Source organism: Centruroides sculpturatus, unplaced genomic scaffold, assembly GCF_000671375.1.
Source record: "Centruroides sculpturatus isolate CEXI.00-Female unplaced genomic scaffold, Cexi_2.0 scaffold208, whole genome shotgun sequence".
In the NCBI taxonomy this organism is placed as follows: domain Eukaryota; kingdom Metazoa; phylum Arthropoda; class Arachnida; order Scorpiones; family Buthidae; genus Centruroides; species Centruroides sculpturatus.
The window spans coordinates 756,492-769,634 of NW_019385210.1; the positions used below are offsets into that span (position 1 = coordinate 756,492).

The following is a 13,143-nucleotide window of genomic DNA, read 5'->3' on the forward strand; positions in this document are numbered from 1 at the left end:
CGATTTGCAATCCTGGGATAGTAACAAAGTGTGTGCGGGGAGAAGAAATAAAATGGTGCCTCCCGCTCTTAGTCTTTGTCCCGAGCATTCATTCGATATCCATTATCCTCCTCGGACCGTAGTTTCGTAATGTCGGAATCGAAGTTTTGGTCATTTGCGGCGCGAAGAAAAGCGTGGGACGATCGGTAGCCGAGCGAGATGGGAACCAGCGATATCCCCTTTGACCTTTCTTCTTCGCTCTTCCTCGCTGGTCCATCTGTTGTGTGAGATCCAGCCAGACAATCTGGCACACATCATTGATCCATTACCACTAGCGAAGGGGAGTCTAGACGGCGCTCGTGCATTCGGAGAGGGGAGGCAACTAGATCAAGGGCTGCAGCTCAGTCACGCAGAACCCGGGGGCAGGTCGCTGCTCCAACTATTGTTATGTTAAAAACCGCACGGCACTGTGTGTTCTGGGTGTGGTCGGGGCCACCTGTGTCTCTTGTGGAAAACGTGGCAGCGTGAGGGTGGAAAAGTTGCTTAGCCGGAGGCATCGAGACCCGGTTCTGTCACTGCCAGTCAGCCGTGCGTGCTTAGTTGGTGCCAGGCAGCCGGACTGTTGAGTCGCGTCGCAGCGTTCACCTGTTACGTGTACGAGTTACGCGGGTGCCGCTTCGAACCGTGCCAATATGGAATAAAATAACGTCCAAGGCGGATAATCCTTGAAACTAAGACGACGCGGTAAGTACGTTCTTTAAAATCTGACCCTTTAAATTTTTTTTTTTAAATGCGACCTCCAGCAATTCTGGGAAAGAAGACGGGCAAGGCCAGTTTATTCTCTCTTTTCAGAACACGTTTGTGGCAGGAGTGGCTAATAGTCTCGGAATATAGCCCGCAGTCACGACAAGAGCAATCGTCTCTTTAAAAGAGAATGTTTGCAGATTTTTCTCTCCAAAAAAGTTCTTTAAATCGATATGACCTTCGGCTGTTAGGTCCGCCGTGGCGCAAATATAATCGCTATTTTAGACCGACCCGAAAATCTACCGTCCACGATCGCAATCTGGCCCACTTTACTTCCATTCTGCACTTTTATCTTTGCAAAAAACGTAATTTCTCAGCCGGCACCCATATTATTCAGGACAATCGGTGGGAGGAGGTGACCTTCGTCGAACGACGGGTCAGTTTGCGTAAAGTAGAATCACTTACGTAAGGGACGAATCTGACCTAACTCTAAAAAATAATTAAAAAAAAAAAGGTTTTCGTGCGAACGAACAACTTCACCTTTTTTTTTTAGTTTCCCCGTATCGGTTTGGAATCCAACATGGCCTCGCCGCACAATAAGAATCCACGTACTTAGTTACTTTTGGCTGCACATCCAGGTAGGCTACCGACCTTCTGCATTCTCTATCTGTTTAGCGTGACGAGGACTATCGTCTGCGTGCAGCATTCATCATCTGACATTTTTCGTTTTATGACTTGGGAAGGAGTCGTCACGCCGCTTTGCTTTCGATTTTTGCCGAAATTCGTCCGGTATGGTTACGCAAAACTGTAATTTGTGGCCAGAAAGAAAGAAAGAAAGAAAGAAAAAAAACGAGATTCTCGGTTACACTTTTTCCTTTTTTCGATACTAGGAAAATGTTCGACCGCTAAAAATAACCGCGATTAAATTAATAGGAACTGCCTTATTTACAAACTTCTTTTGTTATTAAAGTTCGCGGACGAGTTTTTTTTCCGCCTCTTTCTGTAAAGGGAAAAATAGTTTCATTCACTTCTTTCCCACAGCGAAGTCGGGTCAAGGTCATCCTCTGCCTAATTTATACGCTTCGGACGAGGAGCTTCTCTTATCGTCCGTGAGCCGTAGTCATGACGACGGACAGGTGCGCGCGGACAAACACAGGTGAAATCATCGTAACGTCCGTTCGCGTTGCGTTCTTACACTCGGTTCCCAAACGTTCGCTTTTAACTGCAGAATGCAAAAATTGACGTGACCTCAATCGCGCTCCGAAAGAGTGACGTAACCGTGACGTGACTTAAGATCATAAAGCGTGTCGTTTATTTGTCCCTCCATTGTATAGCTTCTCTCTTTACGGTCTATTGGCCGCCGTACCTAACTAATACTTACCGGTACGAGCCGTACGCGATCGGAATTCAATTTCCACCTTCGATTATTTTCCCGAACGTAAAGACACGAGAACCTTTGTGCGGTTTTACTCAACGACGATTGTTATCCGGTCGTGGCGTAGTCGGAATGGCGCGGGGCATCCGTTGACCTCGATAGTGCGGACCGTGACAACTGTTTTATCGCCGTCCTCCATCACTAACTCATTTAGTTGTGTGCAGCGACCAGTTAATCACCGACCTGCTACAGTTTTTCTATCCTCTGCAAAATTGACCATTCGACGTCTGTTAACGAATGGGATCTTCGATACACCGATCCGAACCATCCGGTAGTCCGGGGTTATTGCGTGAGCCCGGAGGTCGAAAGTGTTATTCTTCCCACAGAACAGATGGCATTTTTCGGCCTTAAAAAAAAAAAAAAAAGGAAGTTTCTTCGGGAGTTTGGAACTCCGATTTCCGTCCCCCTGCGTGGAAGACGGGCAAATTATCTTACGTAAAACGACAATTTGACTATGTGGTGCGTGAAAATTGCCCCTGTTCCGTACATTCCAAAGATTAAGCTAAATTCGCAAATCGAGCGGAGAAAAATTTAGGTCCTTTATTTTCCGTTCGAATAACGCAAACAGGAAAGACAAAATTGAACATGAAAATAAATTTTTCGAGCCTTTAAGATCGGACCCGTTGGCCGACCTTCGACCTCTACAACTCGTTATCCTTTACGAGAGCGAGCGAATGCGATTAAAACACGTATTCTTTTCGGCAGCAGAGCGAAAGACCGGCATTTTTTTCCTCCCGTAAAGTTAATATCGGATTTGTTTACCACGGAGAAAAACAGATTAAGCGTTATCGAATCCGCTGGTAGGAAATAAATAGTCAAAGTTCAAGACCGAGGCGTTATCGTTGTCTTTTTGAAACGGAGCAGCGAGCACGTGACATAGCGCGAGTTTAGTTGTACAATGAGTCAGTGACTTCCTGGCCGTAAATTACGCGTCGGTGAGAACTGGTTTTTCTTCGCTCGACACAGACCTATCACGACCTGTTTATTGAAAGAAACATTCGGCCACAAATCGGCCGGTTGAATGAAGAGGTTTTCTTCGCACGCTTTCGGAATAAATATCGGTGGCCCCGGCCGATGCCTAATTGACGTTTTCGTAAGAATTGTGGTGCGGGAAGGGCTTGAGGGTGGAGATGCGCTTTTAATGATTTCGATTTGTCTTTGCAGTGTCTGGCGCGAATCCCGACAGTCCCGAGGCCAGAAGAAGAGACAACTGTTCGGTGATCGTTTCGGATAGCTGTAACAAAAGAAGGACGCCCAAGAGTGGTAAGAAAAGGGAGGAGAGCGACGAGGATGACGAACTGCTAACCGGGACGCAAGACGAGTCGGAAAGTGCTCAGGATGTGGACAGTTCCGACCAAGAGGAGTCTCCCAAGAACCACAAGAAGAACCTCCGCAAGCAAGCTCGGCCCAAGAGAGTGAACGGACTTGAAGAAGATTGCGGCGCGGACGACGATGCCAAATCGCCCCATTGTCTGATCGGCTCATCCTCCGACGTCGAAAGCATAAGTGCGAGTGAAGTGAGGACGAGTAGCCCTTCCCACGACCAAAATGTGGCGGTGTCGGTTACTGGTGACATGTCCAAAGTAGAGAGACCTCTGCTCGACGATTCGACCAAAGTGGCGGAAGGAGGGCGGCAGTCGCCCGCTTCCGACCCCAAAACGGACCCGAGCAAACAAATTGGCAGGAACGGTTCTCCCGTCGACGCGAGAAAAGTAGAATCTTCTAAATCTGTTAGTCCTTTGGTGATCGAGAGGAACGACGGCCTTCGAGTGTTCTGTGATCCGAGTCTGGTGAACTCGAAAAGACATTTCGACCCCCTACAGCAGCCCGCCAATCTGATGCATCCGGCTGGACTGTCTCATACGGCCACTGCCGCTTATCCCAGGGTACCCGCTCTGCCCCAGCACACGCGAGCCACCACTCATCTAAGTCCCTACGGATTGACGTCCGCATTGATTCCTTCGCACCATATTTCGCCCGGGTCTCCCATGGAACAATCGTCCATTCATTCTCAAGCCTATAGACAACTTATATCTCAACATCCGCCGTTACTAGCTCAGTACAGTTCGCCCGTCGGAATAGGAATGTTGTGGCAACAGAAATTTCCTCTCAACACTCCCTCCCCCAATCCGTGGATGGTCGAGGCTCAGATTCAAGAATTCAGAGAGAGAGAGCGGGTCATGGCGGCCCACGAAAGACAAACCAGGATAGAGAGGTAAGTCGATCGTTATTAAATAGCGTAATTCTAGCTTTAGGTCTTGAAAGCTCGCTTTGTGTTTCTAACATCGGGCCAGACTTTGGAAGTCTTTGTAAATAAAGTGTGATAGATGGTCGAGTACATTTAAGATCTGCGGATAAGGTTATTGTTAAATTTAAAAACCGCACTTTGCCTCGTCGTTGGCCTGTCAAAGTTCGACGTCGATTGAGTTTCGAGCCTTTTACAGTCCCATCGGAAATACACACAAACCGTAATTTCTTAGGGGTAATAAAGGGACGAAGCGCACTCTTCATCCCATTATACATATACAGTACTTTCGCTACAAATTCTTAACTGCATTTATCTGCATAGATGATTGATGCTTTACATCAAAAGTAGAATAAAGTGTGCAACTCGACACGTGCCCATCCTTCATTTTTGTATTCCACATTAAATTGCCGTCTGTTTCAAAACAACGAGTTTTCGTTGCGGCAAAATCTGCCAAACGTTTAAATTATTTATTGCTTCGAATGAACCCGTACAAATCTATGTATCGATATATTTTGGATAATATATATAAGTGTACGGAAGCGGCACCTAAAAATCGATGGCCGAAATTGGAAAATTCATTTGGCAGAATTATTTAATTGAGGAATTGTGTCGTTGGCGAGTAGATTCACTTTTGGTTCTCGATGCTGACGTAACGTTATGCTCTCGTACATTATCGGGTCATAGATTCGGGTATAGATTCGCCCTTCCTTATTTCATCGTGTTTCCAAATTACGTTTATGGTGTTGCGAAACAGATAATTCCTAATCACTACCGGTTATCTCGGTTCGAAGTGCGAGTGTCGGACATCTGGAAGGTTACCATTCTATTTTCGAGTGGTGACTCACGGCCGTTCTAGATGGCTTAATTACCATAAGCAGCATTGGATTCGATAAATGAACTTTGCATGGCGGCGAAAGGAGGGTCGACGACCTATAGATTTTGCTTTTTCCATTTCCGACGGTAGAGGCGAAGAGTCGAAAAGCGTCAGTCTAAGAAAGGACGTCCTGCCAGGCGACATTACCGTGCCATTGGTTAGCTCGGCACGATTCGTCGAGAAATTCTATTTTGATAGATAAATAAAAGGATGCTTTTGTTTGAGAAAAGCGCCGTTTTTCTTTCTCAATGCCGACTCGTTAAAGCAAACAACACCGAAACGCGCCCGGACAATGCTTCGTTAACGGGATGTTGCGGCAGACACAATGGACGTTGGACGACGACGGATGCCCGATAGTTTTACCGGTCTGCCAAGGTGCTTCGTCGATTAATTGGATACGGCCTCGGGAATAATCGCTTGACGGTTTCCTAGGAATAGCGAATCGGAAAATTCGGTGCTAAAAAGTGCCAGGAGCCGCAAACGAGCGAGTAGAGAATGCAAAGCGAAACGCTGCCAAACAAAAAAAAGAAGAACCTGCAAAAAGTAGAGTGACGCCGAGTTCACACAATTGCCAACCAATTATCCGTTCTTCTGAGAAAGGTCATTTCGCCATCGAGTTGATAAAGACATCCTCCCGTTTGCCGAGAGCTACACGCAATTTTTTCCCTATCGCAACTGGTTATTCGGCAAAGTTATTTTTAAGAGATCGAAACTCGTTTTAATGATCTTAATAGTTGCAACACACTGTAGTGTCCCGGTTGTCCACTTGCCGAGGAATTTTTCCCGGTGGAGAACCGGTTACGACGATTCGTCCCTCTTTTCCCCTCGTTTCTAACCTCTGAACTTCTCCATTCTGATCTCCCAACGTCCGAGATAAATACGAATCATTAAAATTAAACGGCCATGTTTCGTGACATTGATAACGAGAATTGTTTAAGATGTTAAGTGGCTCCGCAGGAAGAAAAGAAAAAGAAAAACCTGAATGACAGTAATAAAAATCGAACAGGAAAACCATTTTTTAAAAAAAGAAGTAAAATAATTCTATAATTTCCTGCAGTAATTTTTTCTTTTTGCCACACACATACACATGCAGCAGTGTGCACAGAACAGAAAGTATTATTGCACTTCTTCTTCTGTTAGATAAATTTTGAATATTAAAGAATCCAAACCCGTTAGATTTTGTGCACGTCGATCAAAATTCATTATGAAAGTGGCATTTGCTTCGCTGTCGGCAGTGACTAGGAATGAAACAAATTATAAATTCGAAAAGTTATTCTATAATTATGTTTCGGGAGAGTCCGATGCTATTAAAATCCGTGTCTAACTCTGCAAAGGCATAAAATTTGGTTTTAATGACGCAGACCGGGCCGTTCGGTCGTGGTAGAACGGTAGCTGGAAGGGATTGTGTCTATGTTAATCCGGTTTTGCGGTTCGATTCCCCTAAATTCTGTTAATAAGCAAATTTGCGGACGACGATAAATCGGGGGAGTTTTTGAGCGTTAGGTGGAGTGAATTTTTAGGAGGAAAAGGTGCGGAAGACTGGGTGTAGCCGGACAGAGCGGTTTTCCCCTCTAGAAGCGTTAAATGCCGTGCTGTCATTAGCGTAGATCAATAATGTCAAAATTGCTTATGGTGGGGGATAGGGCCGTTTGCTTCGTCAGCTTTTGTCTCGGGGTGGCCGTTTTATAGTGGGAAAAGTCTTCCAACTACTTTCAGTTAACCGGAGACGTTTGCCAGTTTTCTTAACGACTCTCTTGCGAAAGAACAGTCTACCATTCGCCTTCCAAGTTTGATGACACAGCCGAAAGAAAATTACATTCGTCGACAAGAATTTTGGCAGGTATCGTCCTCTATCCGCTCGAATTTTGCGCGATAGTGGACGAAAGAAGCGATCGAAATCGGTCATTGTCGCCATTCCAACTGGGCTCTGGCACTTTGCCCAATTCGTCGCTCGTTGCAACCGGCATTTCTGTTCTAAAGAAAAAAAATAATATATCTCGTAATTGTCGTCTCGAAAATAAGTCGAAGAGAAATTTACAACTTGTATCGCCTTTCATTCCACTTTATATTAGTCTTTCCTCCACATTTGTTTATTAAGGGAAGCCGACCTGTTGTTTGAATATTGCTCGGGCGATATTAAAGTCGAAGAATGTCTATCACGCGGTGTAACAAAAACCGAGAATTACGTTGTTGTTATTCCGCTTGCTATTATGTTTATTAAAACTTCCAAAACGGGAAAACTCGGCCGTCCTGGCTAAAATTACTGTGGTAAATATATCTGGATTCTTTTGTTCAAACGTTCTTAATGAAAGAAATTTGGAGGAATAGGCCAGTTCTGTTGTGCCCAGAGTAAAGGTAATTGAGAGCTAGGTTTGGCCTAAAAACTTTGATGATTAACTAAAGAAAAAAACATATTGTAGATTCTGTATTAAATGTTTCCCTAAAATTTATAATTTCTAGTAGCTAAGAAATTTTTAGCAACCTGTTTTCCAACCTTGCCTGTCAAATATCTGGCTGACAATTTAATAAAGAGACCATCCTATTACTGGTTCTCAAAAAATTTGATAAAAATTTAAACAAACAATAATCAATATTTTTTGTATTTTTGAAATGATTTAGCTTATCTATTAATGTTTAACCTCTTAAAGAAGTGTCTGTTATCTCTATTGGCAAATTACTAGTAAACTTTGTCATATGTTACTTAATTAAACCTGATAAGTTATGTATAAACAGGATATCCTGATAATCATTAATATAGTATCGTGTATTGTATTTCGTATGATAACCTAGAATGTTGGGTTAAAAAAATTGTTTGGTACGGTTAAAGTTGAGTAGAAATGAGCAGCATTATCTAGGGAAAAGATGACTATCATTGTTTAAATTTGTTGTTGTCATTTGAATTAAATTAACTGTACAGGAAGGAAAGTAGGCCAAAAAATTTAATTGAGTGCCATAAAATTGTTATTTTGTTTTTCCTTATGTTTTAATTCATGATGCAGATTTTTATGTTTATTTCTGAAGTTAAAAATAGACTGTCACATTTCGTAAAAAGTTTATTTGTTGGGGACGTAACGGGATGTAACCGGAATAGAAGTGCCAATTAATCCGCTTTCTAACGGAAAAGATTATCAGACGAGAATTTTTCTTCGGATCGAAAAGTCTTCCCGTTTCGGTCCGCACCGCCGCAAATTACTTTACGGAAAGAGATGGGAAACAAAAGTCGGGCAACCGAGAGATAAAAATCTGGCACGCAGATTATAAATGCCAGTAAAGATAAAAGATAACTACACTATACAAAAATGAATGAAAGGACACGATTACTGGTTTACCTGGCTAAGTAGAAAACCAAACATTAAGCAGATGTTATTCAATAACATAATAAAAGTCAAAGCCTCGGGATGATATAAAAAGGTTGTAGTTTTTGTGAAGGTTTATTACCAACTGCTAAATTTTTTGTATATAAAAATTAACTTATAGCCTAAAACTTCACAATGCCATTATATTAATGTCATTCCAGCACTGCAGCTTTAATACACACACACACACACACATTATCTAATTGTTTTTTATTAAAGAAATGACATTAAGATTAATTAAAACAAATTTATTTTCTGAAATGGATTTTATTAGTACTTAAGAAGTTCAATATTAACATCCTGACCTATTTTCAATTGCTATATTTAGGAACAAAATAAAAAATGAAATTAGATAATCAAAATTGTCCTTCTATATTTTTATAAGGAAAAAGAAATGTTATTGTATTAAGTAAAAAAGATAGAATAGATTTAAAATTGATAATGCAAGACTTATTATGAAAATAAATCTGTGTGATAAATACTCTCATAAAAATTGACTGAACAGGCAAGCCAGGAAAATTTCATAGACAAACTTGTCTAAATTATTGGACACAAATTAAATGTGTCTAATTTTTAAGGTCATTAGAACAAAATCATAATAGTCCAAGGTCATCTACGATTTTCCTCTAATGACCTTGTTAGCATTAATTTTTATATATTTCAAATAATTAAAATTATACATTCTAAGACCTCAATTTTTTATTTTGTTTTCATTAATTTAATTAATATGTAATCATTAAATTACTAATATAAATTTCATCATCATATATAAATTGTGTAATGATAAGTGAAAGAAATTTATGGCTATGACATCACTGTAGATAAGGTTATTTGTCTTATGACATCAAAATAATCTTAATATTAGTTTACATTTAACCATCACAAAATCTACTATTGCTTATCAATTTAATTATCTTAAGTAGATATTGTATCCTAACAGACATTTTCCTCTCTAATAATGTGGATATTATTGAGGCACATGTAGTAAGAAAGAAATTTAAATCCTAGTTTTAATTGGCTCGGTTATCAAAAGAAATAGAATTCTGTTTTTTATTTTCTTACTCATTAAAAAAAAAAAACAAAAAGGTGCACACAATGCAGAGATTTTCAAAAGTTACAGTTACGTAATATGTCATTAATATTGCATATATACGTATAATACCTATTGCTATCTATTTTTGTAATTTTTGGCATTGCAACCTAAAAAAATAAATTTATCCATTTCATACTAAAATACTATAAATTTATCTGATTCATATCAATATTATCATAACAAACAAAACTTTTAGATAATTATATTATAGATATATAGAAAAAAAAACAAATATATAATTTGCTTTCTGGAATATTTTAGTAGCAGAATAAAGAATTATGAGCATGTAAAAATTATTGCAATGTTGGACAAATTTTTATAAATCATATTTATTTGCTTACTCAATACTATATAAAAATGTTGATTCATCTTATTTAAATGATAATTATCTTTATTACTCAATGTTTTTGTTTAAGAGATTATTGGTCTTTTTTAAATTCAATAAAATTTAAATGCTTATTGTATGTTTTATTTAATAAATATTTTTTTCGTATTTCAAAGAGAAATAAATTTAATCATCAAACTCTTATGCAACGAAACCTTTAATTACCAGTAACAAATTAACAAAAAAGAATGTTTTCAGCCTTCATGAAGGCTTGCATCAGATTTTTTAACAAATTGGAACATTTGAATGATACTATTCAAAAAACAATTTTAAATTTTGAATAACCTGAATCAAATTCAATGGTAGAACTATTAAAATTTGTAATTTTTTGACTCTGCCCCCATATATATAGGCCTATATATATTTTTTATTATGAGTTTTAATAATTTAATAGTTTGAATAGTTAAAAAATTACCAGTTTTAATAGTTCTACCATTGAATTCGATTCAGGTTATTTGAAATTTAAAATTGTTTTTTTGAATAGTATTGTTCAAACATTCTAATTTGTTAAAAAACCTGATGCAGGCCTTGGTGAAGGCCGTTGTCATTAATTTGTTACTGGTAATTAAAGGTTTTGTTGCATATGATCACCTCCAGTAATTCAGAAAGGAGATAGTTTTATCAAACTCTTATTCTGCAATTAAATAGATTAAAGACTTATATAATATTCTTCAGAATTAGTATAAAAAAAAAATACATTGAAATTACTAGATATTGAGAATAAGAAGTAAAACTTCAAATAAAACTGATTTTAATTTAAAAAACAAGTTTTATTAAAATAAATAAACATTGTTCAGAACTACAATTTTCTAATCATTTAAAAAATAAAAATCAAGTATTAAATAAATTTTTTTTATGAGAAAGTGATATTCTGATAACAAGGATATTTTTGTTTGAATGTGATCTTTGATCTAAATATCTCTGTTCAAAGTTTAATTGGAAAATTACTCTTGTGTATCATCAGATATCTAATATTCAAGGAGACAACATATCCAAAAAAGATTTTGTTTCACTAAAACAAGAATTTAAATGCTGAAATTACAGAATTTTTAATGAATGGTATCTATGTCATTTTTTGCCATAAATATCTTATTATGTTTATGAATAATTAATTGATTAAAATTTTTTTTAAATCCAAAAACAAGGAAGAAAAACCTTTTTTCCCTTTGTTAAACAAATTTCAACACTAAACTTAACATTGCTTGTTTATATAATATAAATAAGTGTATATTGAATATTCAAAAACAAATTGTAACTATTTCTTATATAATGGATATTAAAAAAAATGTTAATAAAATAATATATCTGACTGTAGATCAATATAAACTTTTGTGTTTCATATTTATTATAAAAATAATAGTGTAAATATTTTTATAAAGTTTTACACATGTATTAGATTTTCCTAATTTATAAATAAGCTTCAAAATATGTATTATGATATGTATTTGTTGAGGAAATATTTCCTCTACATTACAACTGAATAATGTTAGGTAAATTTGAATTTTGAATATTTCATTCAAATACTTTAATTTTATTATTGAAGAAGACAAACTTTATAAAATTTTTTTTTTGTTAATCAGAACAAACATAAAAAAAACTGGTGGCACAATTTTGTATTTTGAATGTAAGAATGTTACAAATTTTTGATTTATCATATTGGATTACGTCAATTATTTTTAAGCTATCGCCTTGGTAATTCATTGTTGCGATGTAAAGTTGATCATTTACGTTATGCAAGGCCGTTGTTAAATTAGTAAATCTTTTGGAAAGTGTCGACTACATTCTCCAGCCGAAATCAATAACATACTAGAAATTCCTTGCTGTAAATCTTATTGGTTTTTAAAATTTTAAAGTTTTCATTTTATTTTTAAAGTTTTTTCGTGATTATTATTATGACATAAAGATAGTTTAAAATATTTACTTTTAACAAATAACATAAACAATGCAAATAAACTTATAGAATAAACCTCGCTGTTGATGACATTGTTTTTAGCAGTGTAGAAATGATTGGTACATGAATGAAAGAAAAATAAATAATTTAGCAATATTTATGTTATTGACACTCTAGCTGCTGTTTATTTAGTTAAAAATGTTTTTTTTTTTTTTTTATATACTCATTTTAATCAAATTTTATTTAGAGTAGAATTAGTTTTTTAAATATACAGAATAAGTAAAATTATGATTTACTTATATGAAAAATATATTGTAGTTAAAAATAATAATTCAGTAAACATAATAGAGCATGAAATAATAAAAAAAATGTGTTAAATTTTGAAATATTTATGAAATTTAAATCTTTCTATAATAATATTTGTATCATTATGTTATTAGAAAATGATTATTTATTACATTTTTAAAAATATTAGAATATTTAATAAATATCAAAGACTTTTATTATAAATTTCAATGTAATTTGTTACATCAGTTTTTATAACAGAAAACCGTTTATAATTATTTCATTTCCTTTATCTTTGACACAAGCACTTGTAATACTGTGCGTCACTCAATTCTTTATCATTCCTTTGTGTTTCTATTATCTCTGTAGATTTGATTTTGACTTCTGATGATAATGATTTTTCTTTTTTTACAAATCAAATAAATTTTTATTCTGAAAATATTGTACAGTACATATAATTTTATTTTTTAAAATATTTTACCTAATTTAGTCTTTATTGCAAGTCAAAATTAATGAGTTCACAATGACTTTCAATATAATTCATATATTATTTTGTATATTTATTGGAATATTTTATATATAATACTTTCAATATATTTAATAAATGTACAAAATTATATATTAGGAATATTGAAAGCCATTGTAAAATCATTAATTTTGCATTGCAGTAAGATCTAAGTTGTATAGAAAATTTTTCAATATATCTTATTTTATTTAAAAAAAATCAAGAATTAAATTTAAAACTCTCATATAAATTTAAAAAAATGCATAATTTTTCTTTTTTTGATAAAAAGAAAATTAAAAATTGTTTATTTCAGATACAATATGAAATAAATTTCTCTTGGTAGTTAAT

The 13,143-nt window shown here is 36.0% G+C and overlaps 1 protein-coding gene across 12 annotated transcripts in view; it reads left to right on the plus strand.

Annotated features, from left to right (window-relative positions):
- Nucleotides 1–13,143, plus strand: part of LOC111636156 (lysine-specific demethylase 3B-like) — a 172,779-nt gene that overhangs the window by 144,781 nt on the left and 14,855 nt on the right. For all 12 annotated transcript variants that reach the window (XM_023381342.1, XM_023381339.1, XM_023381340.1 and 9 more), the window contains one exon: nucleotides 3,323–4,373. In XM_023381342.1, the coding sequence (XP_023237110.1) occupies nucleotides 3,323–4,373 (1,051 nt within the window). The remainder of the gene's footprint in view (nucleotides 1–3,322; nucleotides 4,374–13,143) is intronic.